The sequence below is a fragment of the Cicer arietinum genome, chromosome 4 (assembly GCF_000331145.2).
Source record: "Cicer arietinum cultivar CDC Frontier isolate Library 1 chromosome 4, Cicar.CDCFrontier_v2.0, whole genome shotgun sequence".
Lineage (NCBI taxonomy): Eukaryota > Viridiplantae > Streptophyta > Magnoliopsida > Fabales > Fabaceae > Cicer > Cicer arietinum.
Window position 1 is genome coordinate 46,505,304 of NC_021163.2, and position 27,307 is coordinate 46,532,610.

Genomic DNA, 27,307 nt, shown 5'->3' on the forward strand with positions numbered 1-27,307 from the left:
ACACCTTAGTTGCACCCTCAAACTCTGATATCATGGCCGCTCTCCAGATCATCATGGCAAGACAGATTCAGCATGATCAAGAGACTGCTCTACTCAGAACTTGGATGGCTGATCATCTTGCTCCCAAGCTGGGAATTCCACCTCCGCCTCCTCATCCGGTGCCCCCTCCCTCTCAGATCCCTCCTGCTGGAAAATCCTCCTCCTCCGAAGGATCTTCTCCCTCCCTAGCATCTTAGGTCTAACACTTATGTCTTTTTGTATGACAAAGGGGGAGAATTAAGTTAGATTTTCATTTATTTTGTCACTGCTCTCATTTTGTATTTCTGCCACTTTTGATGTATCTTTGCCAAAATTAATGAACTTTTGTTATCTTTAATGAAACTCTTTCTGATTGCATTCAAATATTTTATTTTATGTTGAAATATCAAATGCACAAATTGAGGGGGAGCGGTTACAGCTCTTTATATTAGAATCAAATTAAAATCTAAATTAACATGTTTGTCATCATCAAAAAGGGGGAGATTGTTGAGACAAACTCTCTATTTTAAAGTTTTGATGAAAATAAACAAAGGTTAATTAAGAATGTTAATTATGATTCTAAATGTTATGTTAATTTAACTTGTGTTCTTGAGTGGATTTAATTAAGAGCATAATCAAGCAAATACAAGAAAAGACAACAACAAGATCATTCTGCATCATAAACAGAGAATGATCTTCAGCTTCACCGAATTATCCATCACAGCAAGTTGGTCAAATCTTTTCTATCCATGTGATAAAAAGTTTGCTCTGGAAATCTTTCATATCTAATAAGTACACGGCAAGGAACAAGTACGAATTATCCAGACTAAAAAACGGTACTTGATCACAAAGATCAAAGGGTTCAAAGATGGACAAAAGTCATGACGACCTAAGAATTCCAAAATTCAAATGTCAAGAAAACTTGATCAAACTGGGTATATGACAAGACAAGAACAAAGGAAATACAGAACATTTAAAACGGGAACTCCAGAATGATTATTGAAGCTCAAGAAAGTTCAAACTGTTAAAACCAAGAACGTTAATCATTCTCCGTTTTCTGCACATCAACAGTAGCTTTGCATTCTCTCTGTTTCAGTCTGCAAATTGTTCCTAATCATCTCCAACCTTTTCTAGCTACACTCAAGACTCAAAGCAGATAATGTACCATCCAAGATCAATGAAGAAACGTCAAAGAAAGGACTGAGATGCTTTAAATGCTAAACCATTAAAAGTCAAAAAGCTATTTTCAAAGAAGGATTGTTTTTATTCTAAATATAATGGTTCAGTCAAAAAAGCATATTTTCTCCAACAGCTCTTGTACCTTCATTCAAGTACATCTCCAGCTTATAAATAGAAGGCCATTATCTCAGTTCTCAGCAAGAAATTCAAGTGCTAAGTAATCAACAATATACAATCACACTTAAGCTTGAAATTCTGCAAAAACAGAGGCAACATCACTTTCTACAATTCACAAAACTGTTACTGCTACTAACACACATACCAGCTTCAAAATTGTCATTAAATTCTCTGTAAAGAATCTATTCTCAAACAAGAGTTGAGCAATATCAGATTCTGTCAAATTCAATCATTTGTAAAAACTCAAACTATAAGAGTTTCTTTATAGTTTGTTTAAGATTGCTTCCTATCAAGGTTAGATAGGTGTTGTGATTGCTTTCTGGGTGGAAAGTAATTAAGAAAGAAATAGATCAAGGTTGATTTATTCTAGGTGTTGTAAGATTAAGAAGGTTCTTCATTTTAAACACTTAGTGGAAAATCTCACAGTGTGAGGACTGGACGTAACCCACGTTGGGTGAACCAGGATAAATCTTTGTGTGGTATTCTTTTTCCTTTCTCCTTCTTTATTATACTGCATTAATCATTTAAGATAAAATAGAAACTGATTTTCTGCTAATTTAAGAACGTTCTCTGTTTTATAACATAAACCAAGAACGTTCTCCGTTTTCTGTTTCATAACCAAGATCATTCTTGAGTTATTTTCTTAAGTTTTAACACGAATTTTTAAAAGGCATATTTACAAATCAAACCCCCCTTTCTTGTAAATCGACATTGTTACTTCACTAATAACGAAAGAAGGCGGTGGTAGCAGTTGCAAATACCCGTTATCGTCTTCTTTCACGTTTCCAAGTTAAAGTTTAGCATTGTTGTTACATGGACTCAATTGCCGTTGTCATGTTTTAAGATTAATCATGGAAAGTAACATGATGATATGAATTGAACTTAAAGACGCTTTATCAAAGAGAAGACTTCAATTAAATAGAACTAATAAATAATTAAATGATATGAGTTGCAACTTGTTCACAAGTTCTATGAACTGTGTAGCTAACTATTATATTTTATCCATTTTGTATTTTTTGCCACTTTCTTAGACAATATTTGATGAAATTGAACTTGCAATGATCATAAATTAATCAACATACAACACCAACCTAATTAGTTCTACTTCAATTCCTATTGACATTTTCTTGTTAATCTTATAGGATTCTAAAGAAATAAATAAGCCGTACAATAAAAGGATCTTAAATAACTTGAATAAATATAGTTTAATATTTTTGTCTAATAAATGAACGAAGATGACTTAATTAATTGATAGTTTCTCTTGTTTACCTTAAAGGATCCTAAAAAAATAAATAAGTTGTACAATAAAAGAATCTCAAATAAATTGAATAGATATAGTTTAATTTGTTGTCTTATAAATGAAAGAAGATGAATTAATATATGACCATGAAAGCACCGACTAAGTTAAATTGGAATTTTGGAATAATTTAATTTGGTGCAAAATACGGACGAGGAGGTCTATGTGTATTACTCGACAACTACAACTATGTGTATATGTTTGAAATTATTAAACAAGTTGGAGAATTTGAGAAAGCATGAAGTGAAGTAGCAATGTAGATTTACAAGGAAGGGGGGTTTGAATTGTAAATATATCTATTTAAAAATTCCTGAAATAAACTTAAGTTTTAACTCAAGAATGATCTTGGTTAATGAAACAGAAAACGAAGAACGTTCTTGGTTTTTATTAGAAAACAGAGAACGTTCTTGGTTAGCTTAAAAATCAAAAATTCAGTTTGTGCTTTATCTTAGTTAATCAATCAAGCTTAATAAATAAAGAGATAAGATAGGGAATACCACACAAAGATATATCCTGGTTCATCCAACTCGGGCTACGTCCAGTCCTCACATCGTGAGATTTTCCACTAAGTGTTCACAAACAAAGAACCTTCTTGTTTTACAGCACCTAGTTCAGATCAACCTTGATATGTTTCAATCTCTATTACTTTCCACCCAGAAAGTAAATACAACACCTATCTAACTTGATAGGATTTATAACAATCTAAACAAACTATAATGAAATTCTTATAGTTTGTGTTTTTACATTAAGATTGTTTTTGATAGAATCTGAGATGTCTCAACTCTTGTTTGAGATTCAATTCTTTACAAAGAAATCAGTAGTAATAACACATTATGATGTAAGGATTTAGAACTTCTTCTTCTTTGTGGAAATTGAGAACTTCCAGTATGTGAATGTGCATGATTTATGGGAATTAACAGCACTTGAATTTCTTAATTAATCTTGGATATTGGCCTTCCTTTTATAGGCGTTTAGAAGCATTTAATAAGCACTTGAATTTCTCACTTAATCATTGATGTTACAGCTTCGGTCTGGAGCCTGACTCTAGCCAAAATAGTTTGGAGAAAGATTATACACCTTTGCAAAAGTAAACAGAATACTACTGGAATTATGCAGAAAAATGGAGATTGATTATCAATATGGATCTGTCAATTTGATCTTTCTGGAGATTGATGATTAATCTAGAGTTCCTGTTTTGATCTTTCTGGATGTTTTTGTAATATCTTTGCACATATCAAGGTTGATCGAACTTTCTTGACAGTTTGGCTGTAGAGGTTCCAAACTGTTTTCAACTGGCCTGTTTCGAGTCCTTTTATTTTAATGTTTCAAGAACCTTCTTGTACTGGGATAAGAGCTATTTGTTCCTTGCCATGTACTGATGATATTGATATAAAATTCAGAGGCAAAAGCTTTGTTAAAATAGTGGAGGTTGATTGGTCAAGATGCTGTGACGATCATTCTTGAAACTGAAGATCATTCTATATTTTTGTCCAGAATGTTCTTGTTTCAGTTCTGAACTGTTTTCTTTGTTTTGCTTGATTCTATTCTATAATTAAATTCACTCAAAAGCATAAGTTAAATTAACATAACATTTTAGAATCATAATTAACATTCTTAATTAACCTTTGTTTATTTTCATCAAAACTTTAAATATAGAGTTTGTCTCAACATGAAGAACTCAAGCTCTCATTTGCAATTCTTTACGACTTCCTTATATTTCTCCACACATGTTTATGTTGTGCCTTTTATCTATGTTTGTTTTTGTGTCTGCCTCATATGCATAGGTAACCTAGCTACTTATTAAGTGAAAAATTGTATTTGTCATGCATGTATGGCTTGTGTGTATCTCAATTGTTCTTTAGTTTTTCTTATTTAGGTACTTCATTTTTATATAGTGCTTTTGAAATTCTAATGGGAAATATTACTCGTGCTTATTCTATCTCATTTCTTTTTATTAATCATTTGCAACTTTTAACTTTATTTTTTAACCTTTTTGTTTTATTATCGAACATGTCTTTTTTATGATCATGAGTTTGCTTATTTTTTTATAAATGGAAACTAATGTAAAGATTATCTTGGCTTAGGAATATTTGAGAAGTGTCAAACCAAGAGGAGATATTGGCTCAATTTCTTGGTACATGTCCAAGATGTGTCTAATAAGTGTTTCTTAACCATCTAGTTCTTTGGAAAGAGCATTCAATTATACTTAAATATCTTTTTTTTCTTTTTATGGAATTAATCTTAAATATCTAAATTATCTATTTAAATCTAATTGCATGTTGTCTCAATAAAACTACAGTGATAGGTCTTGCACAAAATATTGTGGGGAGCAAAAGTGTTTAGTAAAATATAATAATTGAAATTTATAAATTTCATATAATTTTATCAAAGATTCAAAATAACATCAACACAAAATTAAGATATAGTATATAAAAAGTAACATGCACATCAAATGAAAGTTGTGTCATTCGTTCTTCTAAAGCCTTAAAATCATCAATAATTAAATTAGAACTAAAGTTTTCATTTTTTTTTCAATACAAAGCATCATATTGTTAGCAACAAATTCATCCTCCATATTGTTAGACAGTCTTGTCTTGAAAACTTTCATTGCTGAAAATGATATTTCTCTAGTAGTTGTAGAAATCAGAAGAGTTGAGATAAGACGAACTAGCCGATCAATTAAATAATATGTATATGTCTTTCCTATATTTTTTAGAGTTTTACACAATTCAAATATAGTCGAAAAGTTATTCAAATTTGGATGACTAACAACAACATCAAGAATAAAGTGTCCCAATTGAAATCTCAAATTAATTTTCTCTTACTTATTAAAATCAAGATGATATGTTTACAAGAGCACATATATTATCCAAATAAAATTCTTTGTAAATATCCTTAAGAACCAAACTAATGCTTAGACTCAAAAGCTCTGTTGTTTGCGCACAAAACTCACTATGATGTGATCATGTTGATGACGAGCGCACCATTCGCGTTCTATATAAATAGAATTACAATAAGAGAAATCAATATCCTGTTGTTCACAAAATAATATCACGTTTTTCAATAAATCATCCCAACCATCATCTCTCAACTTATAAATTAATGTTTTTGTACCGTTGGCTAATTGCATTGCATTAAGTATATTTTGAGATTTCTGTTGTAAAGCCTGACAAAGATTATCTTTAATTCCCATAATCTTTTTCTTCATGTGCAAAATCAATATGAATTCAAATGATTTCATAAGCTTATGAGCAACATTAGCATTCCCACGTGTAGAATACATGTTCTACTTCTTATAGTATCTTTAAGAATCGCACAAGTTAGATTATACAAATTTACCATACTATAAATAGAAGAAAAATATGAGCTCTAACGAGTATCTCCTGCTCATTTCAAATTGCAAATATGTTTTTGTCCGCTACAATTTTCAAGTTCACCGATCTACAACAAAGTTGAAATCTACTCTAATATAGAATTTTGCAATTCATTATGACACTTACTAGAGGATCATACAACATTGATAATAAATTTAATTGTGGAAAGAAATCATGAATGGGGAAAACTTCTCAAGAAGCAATAACAAAAGAAAATTGCAATCTATGTGCAAAACAATGTATATAATAACCATAAGGACAAATCTTTGAGAAATCATGCTTGTAATTCATTTAACTCCCCTCTCATATTACTAGCACCATAGTACCTTGCCCACATATATTTAAAACATCAAGACTATGTTGAGAAAATACATCACAAATGGCTTTTTTAAGAGTAATAGCCATAGTGTCATTAACATGCACAAGACCAAAATAATATTATTGTATAAATCCATTTTTATCCACAAACCTCAAAATAATAACCATTTGCACCTTTAGAGATTAATCACGCAATTAATCCACAATTATACTAAATTTAGAATCATCAATCTCTTCTCAAATATAGCTTTTCATTTTACTAGCCATGATATGCAAAATTTCCTTTTGAATTTTACTTTTCCAAGTTCATCGATGTATGATGCAAAGAGTTTGACCATTTCAAGAAAGTTATCTCTATTTTTGTTGATTAGATCGACACTCTTCACATTAAAGACATTTTTTATGTGTAGATTGATTGAACAAGTCTTGAGAAGCTTTTATTGCATTATTATGAAATGAACAAAGACTTTCTCCAATATGTTTAAGAAAAGCACGACTTTTTCCAACATTGACTTTTTTCATGTTTTACATCATTTTCTAGTGAAGACGTCAAATACAGAGTTTCCACTTGGTTTTGTACGAAACAAGTAAAAAAGCAAACAATAAGCATCATCATTAGTTTAAGAGTATTCTGGCCATGAAGGGAACATTTTGAACCAAGATGTTTGAAATCGTCTTTGATGCTTATCTCCATTTAGGGGATACTTTTCAATTACACATTAATAAGGACCCCAATTAAGATTACGTTCTAAACAACTAACATCAAAGTTATCCATGGTGATTTTTTGAATCTTGCAAGGTTGCTCATCCAGTTGAACTATTTGATCATTAGAAGGATCCTTTTCAAGTGTCAATGTTGAAGCTTTACAATTTTCATTTTTGTTGGAAACTTTTTTCTTGAAAAATGCATCAATTTTCTTGTTTAAACATCGCATCACTCCTAAAATACACAAATTAACTATACAACAATAACTTAGTAACATAAAAAAAACCAGAATCACATACACTTTAAGACAAGCAAATCACAAAGTAAAATAGTTCACATATTCACAATCTCACTCCCACACTACACAAATCGGTGAAAACAATTCACAATCACAAATACAATTCATACACACTAGTTCACAATCCTACACTAAAATAATTCACAACTAACAAATAGTAGAAGAGGAAAAGAATAAAAATATGAAAAATCTAATAAGTGAGAGTCCAAGAGTAAGAACCTAAAAAGTCTAAGAAGTAAATAGTCCAAGAGTAAGACCAAGAGGTGGCGCTGTGAGCATGCGACTGCAAGAGCATGATGGAGAGGCTACGACACTCGTCGCAAAGCAGGGAGATCGGTGATGCAAGAAGAGAGAGTGAGATAGACGACGCGGGGAAGAGGGATAAGCAAACAACGCCAACTAGAGGTAGGTCAAAGACCACGAACAAGATGGAGAGACGAGCGTGAGGGAGCAATCGTAGCAGAGAAGAGAAGGAAAGTTGAACAAAGCACAGAGAGAATGGAATAGTAAATGGGTTCCTCGAGGCCCTAAAAATTTAAGGGATATTTTAGTAACTCATCACTATTATTTTAGTAATTTATTATTATTATTTATATAAAAAATATTAAGAGATGCCAGGGCTCACTACTGCTCACTAGTGGATAATGAAAAAAGGTCTAAAGGCTATAAAGTCCAATTAAATAATACTTAAAATAAAAATCCAACTAATATAAATTTTACTCCTAACTTAAATATCTAAATTATTTATTTAAATCTAATTGTATGTTTTATTATTCCTAAAAGGAAAATATTTGATAATCCAAAATTTGATCGGACAGTAAATAAATCGAATAAAAGATTATTTCATACAAGATTCGAAATAGAATTCCTCTCAAGGATTAGTTAAAGGATTATGATCGTCTCCTTTATCTCTCATTGTGAGAGTGATACATACAAAAATCATTTTTATGAATTTATATACAGCTGAGTAAAACAATATTTTTCTATGTATCACTCTCAACCTGAAAACAAAGCAGAAAACAAAAAATTGAGAATCTTAATCCTTAGTTAAACACCATTAAGAGGTGTCTTACGTATATCCATGTCACGTCTGAAAAGTATTGGTCGCCAAAAACACATCTGAGAAGTATGGCTAACGCTAGGGAGGCATCGGGGGGTTTATTAGATTTAATATTTTGGGAAATAAAAGCTAAAAAAAAGAATAGGGTATGTGGGAAGTAAAAGGAGGTGTATTTAACAATGCTCAAATATAATCATCTTATTTATCCATGGTGAATGGATCCAACCCACCCCAAAATTCAAAAACCGGACCCAAACTCAACCACGTTCAGTTCCCCCACACACAACACAAATCACAAAACTTCCTCAAAAAAAAAAAAAAAAAAACTACAAAACAGAGAGATTGAAACTGAGTAGAATCAGCATCGTTCCAGAAAGTGAAACAGAAGAAGGAGAAAGAGAATAATCGAGGAAGGTAAAAATGACGGAAGCGTTGATAAGGAAGAAGCCAGGTATGGCTAGCGTTAAGGACATGCCGCTTCTCCAAGACGGTCCACCTCCCGGCGGGTTCGCTCCAGCCCGGTTTGCTCGCCGAATCCCTAACTCCGGTCCGAGTGCTCTTTTCATGTTCCTCACTACCTTTGGTGCTTTCTCTTGGGGCATGTACCAGGTCGGCCAGGGTAACAAGATCCGAAGGTAGCTTGCTCTCTTTTTTCATTTTCGATTTTCATTTTATAAATTATTAGGGTTCAAATTTAACTCTTAAATGGAGATCAAGTTTAATTGAAGGATTCTGTCCTTTTTCCACATCGTGATATCAATGTACAGTGGAAAGAATAGAGGATTTGAAATTGGCGTCGATGTTGATGTCTCCTTTAAATGATTTACAAATGAATACGCTTTTTCGTTGTTATTTTTTTATTTTAATTCATTTGTTTGTTTGGGCTGTTTTACTCAATTGCATCTATGTTTGGGAAACACTAATCCAATTTATTTGTTAGTTAGTTAGTGGAGATCAGCTTGTTAGAGAGGAAGGATGTTTTATGGAGGTTGTTAGTTGCAGACAGTTGAAAATAGATGTTTGTTCAAATTCTGTAATGATACAGCGTGGTAACACCTTTATAGCTTCTATTTGACAAGTACTAAATATCGTACCGCGGAACAAAATGTTCAAATTCTGATATGATATAGCGTCCTTACAGCCACTATTTGATATCATTGGTTATATGTAAACTAGTATAGACCGACTCCGTCATTACTGTGCAAGAGCATGAATTGGGGGAAAAGAGAGAATCAGAGGTGTAAAATATCGCTGTGTCATTAGAGAAAGACTTTTCTTAGGATACATAAATAGATAGATAATAGTGAGGATTGAGTGGAAGTTAGGGCCACTGAGAAACAGTGGTGTAGACTCTTGAAGTTCTGTAATTGAGGAATGTGTTCCTATTCTTTGTAATAAAATATCGTGTTCCTAGTATAGGATGATACTAAACTTATGACTTGTTTCTTACATGTAAGATGGCCTCACATAGAACTCTTTCTTGATACGTGTGACTACTCAAGTTGTTGGATCAGCTTCATGGCCATTGGGTGTGTTCTAGTTTGTTAAATCAGCTTCTACTCATTTGTTTTTGATTGATTGATGGGAAGGAAAATAAAATCTTGTGGCATTGTGATGTTCGTGAGACTTTGTTATATGAAATGAATGCCACCCCATCTTCAAGGGTGTTTCCTCACCTCTGAATTTGTTATGGGATAGAATTGTTTTCATGTTTTTGCTTTAGTATTTAGGAAATTTTTTCTTTTTCTTAAACTTCTCTCTTTATTAAGGATTCCATATACTTCAACCTTTTGTACTACTACTACTAGTAGCTTTCTCTAGTAAAATATTAAAATTTCTTCTTTTGTGAAAAATGAAGTTTAACTTTTAGTGCCAGCTTTTTTTGAGTTCATATTTATTATAGTTGAGGAACTGGAAGGGAGGGGTTACATTACATCAGAGGTTGTTAATATGGCTTGAAGTGCGCATGTGATTCCTTGTAATCATTTGATGGGTTGTATGAGTTGACCAGGAAAGTAGGGTTTATTCTTAATATTCCTATCTCTATAAGAAACTAGGTTGGATCAATTTTGAATGTACAAAAATTAGGAAGAAAGTAGCCTTTAGTTTCTTTCCAGTTAATTTGATAGACAATTGTTCATCTCTTCCTTCCCACTTCTGAAATTCTCAGATTTCACTGTCCACCCTTCTTGCCTTTTGATTGTGTTTCGAATGGATGGGTGGTGTGTTACATTGGTAACAAATAGTTGTTTTAGCCTGTTATGAAGAATCAGAGCCCTTGTGTTTCTGTTCAGTTTCCCCACGAAAATTACAACTGCTGATGTTTCAAAATGTTTCATTTCTGTGTAGGGCACTGAAGGAAGAGAAATATGCTGCCCGTCGAGCAATACTGCCTGTGCTACAAGCTGAAGAAGATGAGAGGTATATGAGATTCTTTCACGAAATTTATATCATCACACAAATTGTAAAACTCATTGTAATAACTGTTAACATATGACAACTCAATTATTTTGTCTGTGCCTTTCTGTAGATTTGTTAGAGAATGGCACAAATATCTTGAGTACGAGGCAGATGTCATGAAGGATGTGCCTGGTTGGAAAGTTGGTGAAAGTGTCTATCACTCTGGGAGATGGGTGCCCCCAGCAAGCAGCGAGTTGCGTCCTGAAGTCTGGTGATGATATTTTAGCCATCACTATCAAGAATTGGTCTTGGTCTTCCTGCATTTGTGATACTTAAATCCAGTGTCTCTGAAATAAAGTTGTATGTGGAACATTTGTAATTGCGATGTCTAGTTCTAAAACAGGAATGCTTTTTTAAATTTTTGTTTCATGTTGGCTATCACCCCTCTCATGTAATCAACGATGAATGCACATCCTTGGCATTTGACTTTGAATGTCTAGCTCATTAAGTTAGAAACTTGATTGGTGCTAAGTGTTAAAGTCCAGCAATTTTCTATTCCAATTGAACCTAAGAGATTTGAGAAATAACTCCAACAATTGGTTAATTCGTTACTTGTATTAACCAAAATTTCTATTGTGTAAAGTTGGCTTGAAATGCCAGAAACCTATTGCTTAATTCGTTACATGTTTGATTTAATGCTTACTTTAAAATCCTTGCTTCTGACATCCCTTTCTTGTAACGAAAAGTTACAACTCCAGTTCCATCAATCGTAGTTTTGTTTCTTTTTAATATGATTTACACCTGTTGGGTTTCTGGTCACCCGTTTACGATGTTTCTACTTCTCATTTAAGTGTCGGTTATTGTTTGTTTGTCTGCTCTTCCGTATTTGCTTTTTCGCCCTCGGAAGCAATAATCTAAAAATGTATTTTATTGTAAGTTAGAATTCAATAAAAAAACTATTTCTGTAAATTAGAATCCAATACAAAACTAAAAATGAATAAATTTGGGGGTTGGATGAACCTTATTAGGGCCCCCTTATCTTTGGTATCGGTTCCAAAACCTTATTAGGCCACCCTTAGGAGAAAAAATGTAAGGGAAAAATTTGGAGAAGGTAAGTATATTATTACAGCTTTGACAGATGAAAATCCTATATAAAAGTAACTAGATGATTATTAAAGCAAATCAATGGAACGTCCCACAAGATGTTTCAACTCACTAAAATATCGGGTCAACTTGACCATGTACTGAAACCACAAAAACACACAGAACAAATTACTGTCTGAACATATTGATCCTGTAGTGATGATATAGTAGCATGTATTTCTAGTCTTCTTAGCAGAAGCTACAATGGCTGCGGACTTGCTGCTGCAGTTGCTGTACTGGACTGTGAACTCTCCTGAGCTTCAACTTTATGTGACGGTTGCTGCGGTTGGTATTCGCCCTTCTCAATTAAATCCTTTATCTGACTTCCTGTAAGTGTCTCGTGCTCTAGAAGTGCATTCGCAAGCGCATGAAGCTCCTTTTCATGGGTTGTTAGAATAGTTTTTGCATTGTTGTAAGCTCTCTGAAGCAAGTTCTTCACTTCTTTCTCAATAAGCAACCTAGTCTCTGAGCTCATACTTCTCCCATTATCATAGTAATTGTGAGTGACAGGTCCAACTTCAGTACTCATACCATATTTAGTTACCATTTCCCTAGCTAAAGTAGTGGCCTGTGAAAGATCTGAGGATGCACCAGAAGTAATTTCACTTTCTCCAAAAATGAGCTCTTCAGCAACTCTACCTCCCATACAAACATCAAGCCTAGCAAGCATCTGTTTACGCGAGGCACTAGTTTGATCCTTGTCAGGCAGTTGAGAAACCATGCCCAGCGCCATTCCACGAGGAACTATAGTTGCCTTGTGAACAGGAAGTGCACCATCAGTATGAATCGCCACTAAGGCATGACCACCCTCATGGTAAGCAGTAGTCTTTCTCGACTCGTCGGATATAACAGCCGACTTGCGTTCACTTCCCATTATAATCTTGTCCCGTGCAAACTCTAAATCATTCATGCTCACCGATTTGGCACCGTCCATTGCAGCCCTAATAGCAGCAACATTAACCAAATTTGCAAGGTCAGCACCAGAGAACCCCGGTGTACACCTAGCAATGATCATCAAATCAACATCCTCCGATTTCAAAACCTTCGACATATGAGATTCCAAAATCTGTCTCCGTCCTTCAACATCAGGATTGGGAACAACAACACGGCTATCAAATCGCCCAGGTCTCACCAAAGCCTTATCTAAAGACTCAGGAAAATTAGTGGCACCAATCACAATTATCCCTTCATTTTGCTTAAATCCATCCAACTCAACAAGCAACTGATTCAAAGTCATCTTCATATAAGTTTGATCCTTGGGATTTCGACTCCCACCAATAGCATCAATCTCATCAATGAAAATTATACAAGGCGAACTCTTTTTCGCAGCTGAAAAAAGATCCCTAACCCTTTTGGCACCAACACCAACAAACATCTCTTCAAATTCACTTCCACTACACGAAAAGAAAGGAACACCAGCCTCACCAGCAATAGCTCTGGCCAACATCGTCTTACCAGTACCAGGCGGACCAACAAGCAAAACACCTTTAGGAAGCTTCCCACCAAGCCGAGTAAACCGCTTAGGATTCCTTAAATAATGAACAATTTCTTCAAGTTCAGCCTTAGCCTCATCCACACCTTTAACATCATCAAATTTAGTACTTGTTTCAACACTAGGCAACACTTCTTCATTCATACCACCAAGTCCTTTACTAATACCTTTATCCTCAATCAATGCTCCCACACCAGAAATCACCAGAAAAGCCACTGCAACAGACCTAATTGTACGCCACACTTGTTCTTTAAAACTTCCACCTTCAGATGCACCAACCATATGAATAGGAGAATTTTTCGTCCCAAGAATTTCATCTTTCGTTGATTTTCCAACATTTCTAACCGCAAAAAATCCACCCATTTTACTACTATCTTCCAGATCTGCACCTGAATTAGACAACATACCTCTTCGCAGAGTCTTGAACAATTCACTTTCATCCAGTCTATCAACTTTTACTAACGCTTTGACATACTCAGAGAGTGCCGTAGGGTTTGTTTGCAGTGACGGTTGAGTTTCAAAAGTTCTGATCACAGCTTCAGGATCTTCAGATGAATCGAGATCGCGTAGTCGTCTCGCTAGGTTATAGCTGGAACTGGATCTCTTTTGGGAGAAGATTTCAGCTTTACTATTTCGATGTAAATAGCTTCTAGTCAATAAATCTTTGACTTTTGCGAATTCTGATTCATGTTTTTCGATCTGTGTTATCAAACGCCTCCAACCCATGTCACCTACTCTTGTTGCGTCAAATCTCTGGTGAGATTAAAGGCGTTTTGGAGATGAAAGAATTTTGACCTAGAAAAGAAAAATATCTCTATTCTCGGAACCCAGACAACGTTGTTATGTGTTGTTGGCGTTTACGGCTTAACCTTATCTTTGTACAGCTTCCGTATTTTCTAAGATATTTTCATTTTCTAATTGTCAAATTTACGATAACAAAAAAAAAAACAATTAGAAAAGAACAATTATATATATTTTGCTTTTCCTTCTCATTTTATATTTGAAAAAACAATTTGTTTTCTAAAATCAAAACTTTTTAATATAAATTAAATTGATATATATCGGTTGGATTGGTTTGGAAATGGAAATTTAAAATTCAATTTGATTCAAGCGAGTTTTACAAAAAAAATAAATAATGTTCAAATTTATCTAATAATGTTCAATTTTGTGTGGTTTTTAAATTTATTTTTTATTTTTTTGGATAGATTTGCGGTTTTGATTTGCATCGATTTATATGTAAAACACTCGTACATTTTGTTATGTAACATTAATCTTTATATTTATGTTAGTATGTTCTTTTTTTTATCTTAGAATAGATGACAAATTTCACTAACTTACACAACTATAAGGTCTTGGGTTTGAGGACTTTATGTTACTATATTCTATTAACACATATGTCTCTTTTGTTGGAACCAAGTTGACTTTCCAATTAGAGTTTTGATGTTAACAAAAGTATTATATAAGAACAATAAATTTGGATTAATAGCTTCGTTAATTATAAAAATTGGACGAAGAAAATCGAAGGAAACGACTAGAGGATCCCACTAGAGGATACCTACTAGAGGATATCACCAGAGGAAGTAAAAAGGTTAGAGGAAACGAAATCAAAACAGTCAACTAAATACTCAAAATCAGACAAATGCATGCTCTAGAAAAGAATGTGCGTCTGCCTCAAATGTTTGCCTCTAAAACTTGAGTATGAAGATTGCATTTGAAGAATTCATCTACCTCTGAAGATTTAACGTACTTCTGAAAGCTCAATGTGTTTCTGCAATTTCCATGCTCTAATGAGCAGTATTTCTGCATGTTCTTATGAATAGTAACTTACATATGCCTCTAAAGCCTGAAGGAACTCTTCAAGTCTGCCTTTGAAACAAACATTTGGTTAAATCTAATGATTGCAACACGTTTCAAGAATGTTGCCTCTAAAGTTGCAATGACTTTGAAGATTGCGACTCGTTCCAAAGTTCTGCCTCTGATACGCAACACACTCTGAAGTACTAACTCTGATAATGAAACAAAGGTGAAATTGCTCATGCCACTAATTCTAAGTCACGCAGCTTTACATTTGTCTATGACTTTGATTATTCAAGCAACATATCATCTGACTCCAACAATGAAAGTTAATTATTTTAATGGAGAAAAGTCAACGACTCTGAAGGAATGTCAAAGACTCTGGTAGGTTGAGAAATATATTGAATTGGACTTAGTCATATCCTTACTTCTGAAAGTCAAAAAACAAGCTCAGTTTTGTTCCCGCCCAAATCCAATCAAGCGTATAAAGGAAGACTCAGTTGAATAATTTCCAAATGAAATATGGAGAAAATATGCACAATATCTTTTTAGAAGGTCAGATTCGGAAATAAACATTGCCTAAAGGTCATATTATCAAAACACATCTTTCAGAATTATTTTTGAAGAAAATCATTGTTCACTAAGCTGAAATGGAGATATGATTCAAAGTTCACAAGAGGCTGAATGAGTTGATTCAATAAGTTGATTTAGTGGAGTAAATCCTTCTTAGTGAGGGGATTGGACTTATCTACAAAGTTGGTGGTGAACCAGGATAAATTGCTTGTGTCCCTTGATTTCTGCATTTTTGAGTTCTATTATTGCTCATGCTCTAAGTCATCAAATTCGAACCAGTTTTAATCAACTAATAAAAAAGAATCCAACTTAGATAATCACAATTCAATCCATTTCTCGTGTTTACACCTTCATCTTTTAAAAGTTTCGAAAAGGTTTAAATACTTTTTTGATTCCTTAGTGTAACGCCCCAAATTTTTGATACGAATATTACTGAAAAATATTTATTTTCTTTTAGAAACAACTAATTAATTTTTTTTTCTCATTAAAAGAACATAATGTAATTTACTAAAATATTATTTATTTATTCATTTGCAAAATTAATATTCTAATTATTAGATCAATATTCATTTATGGTCCAAAATAAAATAAATTTTCTTTAAGTGAAATTCAAAAGAAACAATGTTGACTGAAATTAATGACATTCAATTTTTTTCTAGCTAATGAAATATCACGTCTGCATTTCTATTAAAAGTTAATGATGAAGAGTAAATAACTTTACAATGTGCCGCAAAAATGTAGTAATACAAAATATTATTTTTAAGTAAAATATAATTTTCCCACGTGCGTGCACCAATCAAACGTCATTCATGCAACTCTTTGAAATCATTAGTACCTAAATGTTGGTGTAAGGGGTCAGTTCATCCCACAACAAAATTAAACCAAATAATAAATTAACAACCATAAAATATGAATATAAAATCTTTTCGTAATAAAAGATTTTAAAAAAATTGATTCTTTAATAGTTCTTAAAGATGTATCAAAAGTCATAGAATGTATCTAAATAAATCAAGTAGCAATCGTATAGCAACTAATTAGATCAAAATAAAATAACATAAAAATGTATGCAAGTCATGCATGCTCCTAAACATATATGATCCGGATATAACCAGCCACACAGGCGTCCACACAGAAGTCACCCATACCAATGGGAAAAATTAAACCAGCCACACAGGCGTCCACAAAGATGCATATGATATGTCATGAAATGATAATGATGCTCAAAGATACATATCACCACCCAATTAGATAATCACATAAATCACAAGCCCCCTTAGGCAACCACAAAGATAACAATATTTAAAAGCCAATTCTCCAGCCACTTAGGCAACCACAAAGATAACAATATTTACGTTAAACACGTCACAAAAATCAACTTAATCATCTTATCATAATTAAAATTAAAATTTTTCACCAATTCCCCCGAGACTCATATAGATTTCTTAAAAATCAAAACTTTGAAATGAAATAGCACAAAAATCGAAACTTTAAATTAAAGACATCCTAAAAATATTACTCATGAGATCATAATAAAAATCATAGCTTTATAATTAAGTACACATAAACAACACACAAATAATAACTTTACATCAAATATATGACATCAAACATATTACTCATGTTATAATAATAAAAATCGAAATTTATAATTAAGTTTATCAAAGCAAACATATTACTCATAAAGATAAAATATTATAGTTAAATTCTTTAAGGCAATTAAAAATTAATATTTTTCTTTTAAGACAACAAGTTTTATATCAATATCTTACAAACTATTAATTTAATATCTAGCCTAACATTGCATGGGGAAAAGCCCTTACCTTAGGCGCTTTCTTTCTTAACACCTCTAAATTTGCACGAGAAATAGCTCACGAGGCAGTAATGAGTTCAACACCGATAGATATTGGAATTTACGACTCAGAAAATTATTTTGAGAGTGTACGAATGACAAATAGGTGTGACAACAAGATGCCTAATGGAAATGTATGAACATATAAGCTATTTGCGTTGCACTGTTACCATTGATTTCTTGTCTAAAATTGAAGTGCACTTAATTCCAACATTATACTACCAATAATTACTATTTCTTTAATTTTATTAGGTTGTTACAAAGCCAATTGAAATCATGTGTATTTATATGTATGAGTTAATTTGGACTAACTAATAGAGTTCACAATATATTGAAGGGTGTCACACACTAATTTTAATTAAATAAATAAATTAGAGATTGTCACATCACCCTTTTAATTTTTTTATCTAATAGTTACGAAACCAAAAATTTCATAAAATTATTTTTGTAGACAATTATAATAAAATTATAATTTTAGTTTAAAAGAGATACAAAAAGGACAATAGTCTTTTTGTGTCCTCTCTTGATTGCACAAAAAAACTTATAATTAAATTTATAATCTTCCTTTAAAAATAAATTAAAGGTGTTTAAAATGAATTAATGCACATTATGCCAAGAAAACACCATGAATTGTCATAAAATCTTGTCATAAATGAGAGTAAAAGAATGAGTCAAGTAACTAATTTTTGTTTTTATAGGATGAACCAAAAATATTTTCAAAACACTTATACGTTCGTTTCACTAACTCTATAATATCTCCTAAAATGAATACTTATTTGGTTGCAAATAAAACTAACAAACAATATAACTTATATAAATTCTAATTTAATTAAATAATTCAACTAATATTTTATCAACTAAAATAAATCAAGCAAGACAAGAATACCACTCACACATAACAAAATAAAACAAACATATCTAACCCATCAATTTCATGATTATCGAAACTAATCAAATAAGAATGTCCATTTATGAAATAATGACATCATAAATAGTCCCCATTTAATTGTCACGTCAAAACAATTAAATAAAAATGAAGATTATAATTATTTAGGTAGAATAGAGTGTGATAAAATTTAATTTAATTTATTTACACATAGAATAATTATTAATTTAATAATAGCAATTACTAAAAGATACACATATAATATATATAAAAATTTTGGGGTGTTACACTTAGCTTAATTTTTATGTTCAATTTAGTCCCTTAACCTCAAAGTGGGTCTTTTTGGTCACTTAACTTACGCATGTTAGTGCAAGTTCGTCCTTTTGTCCAAATTTTTAGTCAAAGTCAAACATATATGTTACATGAATATGACATGTCAACCTCAATATCTTTGGAAATATTATTTTATTTAAGATTAAAAAATAAAAAATAGTGAAACGTGAAAGAAAAGACAAGTTTGTTGAACCAAAGAAAGAGGAAAGGAGGAAGATGAAGGTTCAAGCTCGTTTTAAAATATTATTCTATTTAGAGTTTAATGTTTTCTTATAATTATTTCATGATGTTGCTGACTTTATGTAATTAACCTTCAATTTATTTCTCCCGTTTTAATTTCACGAATGAATTAACTAATTTTCTAACATCTAGGTACATTTGGTGGTCCAAAACCACAACGCCCTTTTCTCTTAAATAATGAATTTGTCATTTTAGCTTTATTATGCTTGTTTCCTATAATTCATTTGAATGTGTAGAAACCAAAACTCATTTTGCTAAAGATGTATTTGACGTTTAGGATTTTCTGAATTTGGAAATTTTATACGTTGTTTTGGGTTCAAAGACAAATGATGAATTTATTGATGACAATTAGTTTTTATTTTTATTTTATTGTCATAGAGTTATTTTATTGGCTTAATTGCAGTTTTAGTCCCCCTATTTTAGCTAAATCACGAAAGTAGTCCCTCTATTTTATTTCTCCCCAATTTTGGTCCCTCAAACAGAATTTTGGTCCAAAACTTGACGAAATGTCATTTTTTTAAGTCACACCGCCATTTATGATCATAGATTTCAGGTACAATTGTTACACTACGAGATCTTGAGGCATGGTGTAACTTAAATAAACGCAAAAACATGAAATTTCATCAAGTTTTGGACCAAATTTCTTTTTGGGGACCAAAACTAGAGATAAATAAATTGGAGGGGACTATTTTTGCGATTCAACTAATATAGAGGGACCAAAACTGCAATTAAGCCTATTTTATTTGCAATGAATGATTACCCATCTTAAATCATGGTTCCCCAACTCATGTGTGATTATCTCAATTTTTTTTGCAGATACATGAACAAGATTTGGAGAAGATGGATATTGACATAAACCCTAAATACACGTCACAACATTAATATTTAACGATGTTTCCGTTTATTTGACCAAAAAGACTGTAACATACAAAATCAAGGGATAAAAGAACTTAAAAACTAAGTTAAATGACCAAAAAAAGTATTTAAACATTCCAAAAAATGTGATGTGATAGTTAAGTGTTATGTATGGCTTTAGCGAGAAGCTTCATATCTCCTCCCTGACAAATACAAATTATCAAATTATATTTTAAATAATTAATTTTCTAGCATATATATTTATAAACATTTTGCTATTTCACAAATGTTTCTCTCTCAATTTAATATTGTATTATTACATCTACATACACTATTTCCACTATGTTTTTATACTAGCATGAGACTCGTGTCCTCCACATGCAAATATTTGCTAATAAAATTTTAGTTAAGTTCTATTTTGTAAGGTTTATAGGAAAATAATATTTGTTTAAGTTATATGTAGTTATGTTTTGTAAGACCCATAGGAAAATTTTATGATTGAATGGTTTTTATTTATTTCATGCGTAAAAATAGTCGAAATGTCATATTGAAAATTTTTATGCCTTTGAAATATCAGGTAATTGCACCGTCTTCAAAATTTAAAAATATCTTGAATTTCAAAGAAACTTTTTATTTACTTTTTTAGGTAGTTTAAGACTTGAATTTTGTGTGAGAATATTTTTTGAGCGAAGAATATTATATTTGATTATTTTAATAATCGAGTTATTTTCGTCGTAAAAATAATTATTGATGCAAGTCATCTATATTTATTTTCTATTCATTGAACGCGTTGTCAATCAAGGGGATTAACACATTTTTAGTTGAGAAGTTAGTGATGTAATGTGTTGATATTTAATTGTGATGAAAGAGAATTGTGAGAGCTTAGGATTAAGTTTAAGTGGATAAGTTTTGTACTTAGAAATTTTTGGTAATGAATTTAGAATTGAGATAGTATATTAAAGGCTAAATTACATTTGTGGTCCTTTAACTTAATTTCAGATAACGTTTTAGTCCTTTATCTTTTTTTTTTCCTTACTTGGTCCTTTATTTTAATTTTAAGTGACAATTTGATATTTTATGTTTTAAAATTTCAACAATGATATCCTTTTTTATACAAAAATTCAAAAAAAAATTCAATCAAAACTCATAAAATTAATTATATTCTTCAATATAATACAAATTTCATCAAATTGGTAACGCAAATCTTTAAATAAACTCATATTTTCATACTTTATTTGATATTTTTAGGAATAAAGGACTAAATCGAAAAAAAAAAAAAGATAAAGGACTAAAACGTTACCTGAAATTAAGTTAAGGGACCACATATGTAATTTAGCCTATATTAAATTAAGGGAAGTAGAAAATTAATTCTCCTCCCTAATTTAAACATCAAATTTGTGACCCCTCCCTCTTTATATTTGTCTTTTTTTTTTCTTTCTTAAATTTGAACTTCTTCCTTATCTCTTTTCTCTCAAAACTATAAACTTTATCTCCATTTTTTAGCTGCCATAAAGGTTCATACTGCAAAACCTCCAACTACAAAAGTACTATACTACTAAATGATAGTTTATTAAGCCAAAGAACTATAAGCGAAGAAAACATTTTATCTCTCTTCTCTATTTTACATGTGGTTTATACCTATAGTAGGGGAGATTTGACTTCTTTTTTGGTGTTGTGCTTCAATATTGCTTGTTTGTTGATGTTGTTGTTGTTGATAATGTGTATAATGAAAAAAGAAAACATTTCACGAAGAAAATTAAAGACAAGATGAGAGTCGTCGTCTAAGCTGCACACTAACATCATAACTCTAACAAAGAGAATAGAAGTAGAAGAGAGAGAGAATAGAGAGAAGTGACGGGAATAAGGAAGAGAAAGGAAGAGGCGAACATGAAAAGAAAACTGACAAGGATGGACATTGCGGTACAGGAGAAAGTACAACAATACAAGGACATTGATGTTGTAACATATTTCATTTGAAAATTCCCTAATAACTTTGCAGCACATGATATGCTCAAAGTTTTCCTAAAATATGGGGAAATTGTGGAGGTGGTGATACCTCCAAAGAGAGACAAAAGTGGTAAAAAAACTTGGATTCATTTGTTTTATGTAGCTATAAGATAAGCAATTGTTTGCAACAAGGCTAGATAATATAATCACATGGAACACAAAGATCTATGTGAATATGCCAAGATATTACCAAAGTATTGTTTGGGAGATGAAACAACAGGTTGGTCCTCATAAAACATCATCATCCAAAGATAGACTTAACAAATCTCATAGATAACAGGTCATATGCAAACGCAGTGAATAATGAGAGGATGTAGGAGGTGAAGTAAAGAAGGTCTCAAGGTATGAAGAACAAAGGTTTACAAAAGTGGAGACAAAAGAAGCTCCTCAATCTAGCTAGGAGAAAAGTATTTTATCAAATATGCATTATCACACTTGGAATTCTCAATGGAGGAGGACTAAATGGAAAAGCTCGTGAAAATATATGTTGGTCAAGTTGCAGTGTCAGGAATGACATACAATATAGAGGATGAAGGGAAATTGTGAATTAAAATACAGACAAAATGCAACGAAATTTTTTTTTTCCCTTTGATGGATCCTTACAAATGGCATGAATCATGGATAATTTAATTACCTCTTAGCGCATAACCTTTGCAAACGAGCGTTGGAGAGAGTACAAACATTGCTCGAACGACTACGTCTCTACGTAGTCCATACGAACATACTTTGAATGAGAGAATCATCTTTTTACATAACTAATGAGGGTTCAACTACAAACAAAAAAGTTAGGGAGACTCACTTTGAACTTGGTGATTTAGGCTTGGAGGATGGAAGATATTCATACTCTAGATCAAACAATAGTCATATTGGTGACGAATACAACAAAGAAATATTCCATGATGGGGTTAGTTCTAATCAAAGTTGCATTGAGTTCACTCTCCATAACACAATTTCCAAAAGACCCCCTCCTTTGATGGGTAAACCAAATTTCTTTGTTGCTTTATTAGCCTCTCGTTAAAAAAAAATTTCAAATTGACCTCTTTTGCATCTTCTGCTAAGGCTGCATCAAAAGAATATTTATTCTATATGGGATCAATTTCAGACTCTAATTTTATGAGAGGGAATGATAGATTCAGGAATCAAAGAAACATCTATATTGTTGGGCTAGGGTAAAAGAGATCCCATTGCATTCGTAAATGAGTTTCACTTTAATGTCGTGCTCCCCAAAATGATAACTTCAGATTTCCTATTTTTGATGCCGAAGGCGAACCATCCACAAAATTTTGATGAATATAGACAATCAACCTCATATGTAGTCCATACAAGATCATTTCCAAAGTGTCGTCCATATTAAAAAAAGGCAGTGGGACATGTTACAATGCATAGACGATACAATCATGATTGGTGAAGGAAATTGTAGTTTCGAATTGATCTTTGGATGAAAAGTCAATTATTTCAAGAGCAAACTATTTGGAATCAACCTTGACAATCGTTTTTTGAGTGTTGCCTCTTCCTTCTCGTCGTGCTCTACAAATTCAGTTCCTTTTAAGTTTCTTGGTCATTTGGGGGGAACTAACTCATGAAAATGGTCCACCTGTTTTTCGGTCATTGAAGATATGCTAAGAATGTTTTCGAGTTGGAAAAGGAAAAATCTTTCAATAGGTGGATATGTTACGCCTATTAATCCAGTGTTGAGCAGTCTTCCACTGAATTATTTCTCTTTTTTTAAGGCTCCAAAAAAGTGTTGTTAAAATTTAAAAAAAAAACATTTAGCGGAACTTTCTTTAGGGGGAGTAGAAGATCAAAAAAGTATTCTTGGATAAAATGAGATAGAGTTTGTCGACCTAAGGAAAGTGGTGGCTTGAGTGTGAAGAACTTGGAACTTTTAATTTTGCACTTAATAGAAGTAGCCTTGCCTATTTGATAGAAATGCGTTATCGTATGATCTTTTATCCTATCCTTATGACCCATTTCCATTAAATTTATTATTTCACTCTACTACCAAATTCAACCAACTTGATTCTCTTTGGTGGAGGGATGTTTTGACAGTAGGTTCCCACAATGAAGCAAATAATTGGCCTCTTAATAATGTTAGTTGTAAACTTGGAACATGAGAATATATTGATTTTTGGAAGAATATATTTGTTGGGGATAAGCCTCTATTTGAGGAATTCACATATCTTTTCTCCATGTCTCGGTCTAAAAATGGGAGCTTCACATCTATGAGAAATTGGTTAAATGATACTTGGTGCTGGTCTTGGATTTGTAATGGGACTTTGAACCCCAAGTCTCAAAATTCAGTTACATGACTTAGAGGTTGTACTTGTTGAGATTCGGCCCTCTATAAGTGATAAAGACAAATGGAATTGGAAGTTAAAGAGATCAACCACCTTTTCAGTTAAATCTTGCTACTTGACCTTAATGAGCAATGTTAGGTTGGCAGAGGTGAACAATATAACCTTGAGGGAGTTGCATTATTTATGGAAAAATGTTGTCCCAAAACTCACATTTTCGATTGATGGTTTCTACATTTTAGACTCCTAACGCGAGATGAATCGATAAAATGTGGATCCATAATAGAGAATTATTCTTATACTTGTGTGCTTTGCTTTCATGATAATGAGACAATTGAGCATTTATTCTTTATACGTAAGTTTGATGTGTATGTGTGGCAAGATGTTGCTACTTGGTTTGGGGTCTTCTTGGAGCATGTAGTGCATTGCACTACACCCTTCTTTAGTTTCAGCAAACTAACGTCGAGGAACGGGAAAACAAAGATTTGTAATTTAATTTGGTTGGCTAGCTCATGATGCATATAGAGAATGAGGAATTATGTATTTTTCAAAGGAGGTGTTAGTGATATCTTTGAGGTGGTTAACAATATCGAGACTATTTAATTAATTTTGTTCATTAATAAAGTACAACAAAATTCTACTAATGTATTTTGAAATTGGTATTTTAATATGATTGCTTGTTTAAATGGTGGGTGATACCTACCCTATAGCAGGGTTCAAGTAGCCCTTGTACTCGCATTAATGTCATTTGTTTATATATATAAAAAAATAAAAAAAAATAAAAAAATAAAAAACGTTTCCCTTCATTCCCTCCTCAATACCCAAAATCCTAAGTGAAGACGATGATGAATTTGCGAATTTTGCTTCATGAGCTATGTATGTGTGAAACTAGTATTGTTTGTAACTTGACTTGCAACAAAAGAAATATAATCCCCAAACTTTTTAAAGGGGTCGAACCCTATTTGTCAATAATTAAAAAATTGATTTTTTAATGTGCTTGAGTTACATAATGAGTTGATTTCAAATAAATGAGTTTGAATTAAAGTTTTAAGTTTTACTAAAATAGTTTTAGTTATTAAAGTTATGAAAATTTTGATTATATTTATTTGATGTATTTTGAACAAAAATGATAATTTGAAAATTGATGTGTTTGAAAATGAAGTTGTTGATTTTAAACTCTTAAGTTGTGAATTGGAAAAACTAAATTTTAATTGAAGTAGTAGGATTCAAAATAAAATTGAGAAATTGAAATTTTTATAGTAAGTAATCGATTTTAAAGGAATGTTTAATGTCTCTTATGTTGTAATTGAAAAATAGTTCTTTGAGTCTTGAAAAGAAATTGAGATTATTGACACCCAGTTATGGTGAAAAAAATAATGAGATATTATGTTTTCCTTTTGTCAAAGTAAGCCAAATTTTATATAGAAAGTTTTAAAACAAAGTAAGTTTTATGTTGAAAACGAGTTATTTGTGGTTGTATTTGAGCAAAATTTTAAACTGGGCGTGTTTGTTCATCGACGCTTGTTTATAGTTAAAATTATTTTGGTGAGGAAAAAAAAATACTCCACGAAGATCAGGAGAATGGGTCAAGTTAGTGAGGTAGTTAAAGTCTAAAGTACTTTTTGACCAAATTAAACATTATTGAATTGAATGTTTTAGTTCGAGCAAATTTTAGTTGTGGTTAGCTGAGCTGATGTGATATTGTTGAGAGGTAAGATCTTCTTTCAAGTTTTAGTTTAACATATATTGTTTTTCTTTATATGTGTTGATGATTGTATTTTTGAGTTATGTAATTGATATGTTTTTAGAACTAATAACATACATGTTTGTACTGTTTATGAAATTTATTGATGACAATTGTTATGAGTATGTTATGTGAAATACATAATTAGAATTAGTATTGTTTTAATGGATGTTAAAAGAATATTTTTTAATAACTACTTTTATATAATAATTGTCGAATAAAGAGTTAAAGTATGTTTGTGCATCTGTCAATGGTTTGGTCGGAGAGACACCATACTCTTGTGGGGATTATTAAGTCGCGACTGTTTGAAGGGACTTCACGTTTGATCAAGAGGATCTATGGACACGAGGTCCACACCTTTTGGTGGAAGGTGAAAAATTCCAAAATCATTTGCACCGGTATAAAAGTAGTGCATTAAAGTGTTTTGACATACAAATCGGGTTTGATGCAATTTCAATATGCACGTTTTATAAAATTGTTATTTTTCCATAATTGTTAAATGATACTTGTTAATTTTGGTTGGTGACCTTTTATCTTTGGTGAACATTGGATGATATTCTCAAACGATGTGGATCCATACATTGTTGAGGATCAGACACACTACAAATATGCCATGGGACTTCCCTAAGAAGGACTTTCCTATTGCTTGAGAATTCGACATGATCTTAGGTAGGACTGCTTACACAAATAGAGTAGTTTGGGACATCACTACGAGATGAAGTAGTGTTTTTATGTGGGGGTGACTCATGAGTTCATGGAGTTTCCGATACCATCACACTTGGTGTTAAATGCGTATTGGAATAGCAATATTGACGATCATAGGGTGGCTATTCTAAAGCGACAAATGTCGACACCTCATTCTTTTCCTGCGAGTATGGCGAAATCTGTTATCCACCTAGTGTTTGAGGTTGGGGGACCAACCAGGTAGGCGAGGAGGTTTCTTTGTGGACATAGAGGTGTCCATTCATGTAGCTTCTCTCATTTCTCCTCCACCAACAATGGTCCCTCAATCGTTCTTTAGAGCATAGATGAATGCATGCTTTTGAGAATGAACAAATGGTTTCCCTTCTGTAGACCCAAGCCTATGAAGAATAGTAGTTGCTATGAGATACCTAGAGCAGAGATCTCAATCTTAGATCTGACCATATTAGAGATGGACTTAAAGAAGTTAGAGGGCGAGGGTGACTCTGAGGTATCTTCACATGAGGTTACATTTTTTTTTTTTTACTTGCACAAAGTGTGGGGGTTGTTCGTGCTATTGTAGTGTTGG

General features: G+C 32.2%; 2 protein-coding genes across 2 annotated transcripts; one reads left to right on the top strand and one right to left on the bottom strand.

Moving 5' to 3' along the window:
- Positions 1-8,708: 8,708 nt before the first annotated feature.
- Positions 8,709-11,529, top strand: LOC101508452 (NADH dehydrogenase [ubiquinone] 1 alpha subcomplex subunit 13-B). Its single transcript, XM_004497679.4, has 3 exons — positions 8,709-9,062; positions 10,777-10,848; positions 10,958-11,529. The coding sequence occupies exons 1-3, from the start codon at positions 8,848-8,850 to the stop codon at positions 11,100-11,102; spliced, it is 432 nt and encodes a 143-aa protein (XP_004497736.1). The 5' UTR covers positions 8,709-8,847; the 3' UTR covers positions 11,103-11,529.
- Positions 11,530-11,972: 443 nt separating this feature from the next.
- On the bottom strand, positions 11,973-14,318 carry LOC101508132 (ATP-dependent zinc metalloprotease FTSH 4, mitochondrial-like). The gene has a single exon (XM_004497678.4). The coding sequence runs from the start codon at positions 14,186-14,188 to the stop codon at positions 12,170-12,172; it is 2,019 nt and encodes a 672-aa protein (XP_004497735.1). The 5' UTR covers positions 14,189-14,318; the 3' UTR covers positions 11,973-12,169.
- Positions 14,319-27,307: the final 12,989 nt, after the last annotated feature.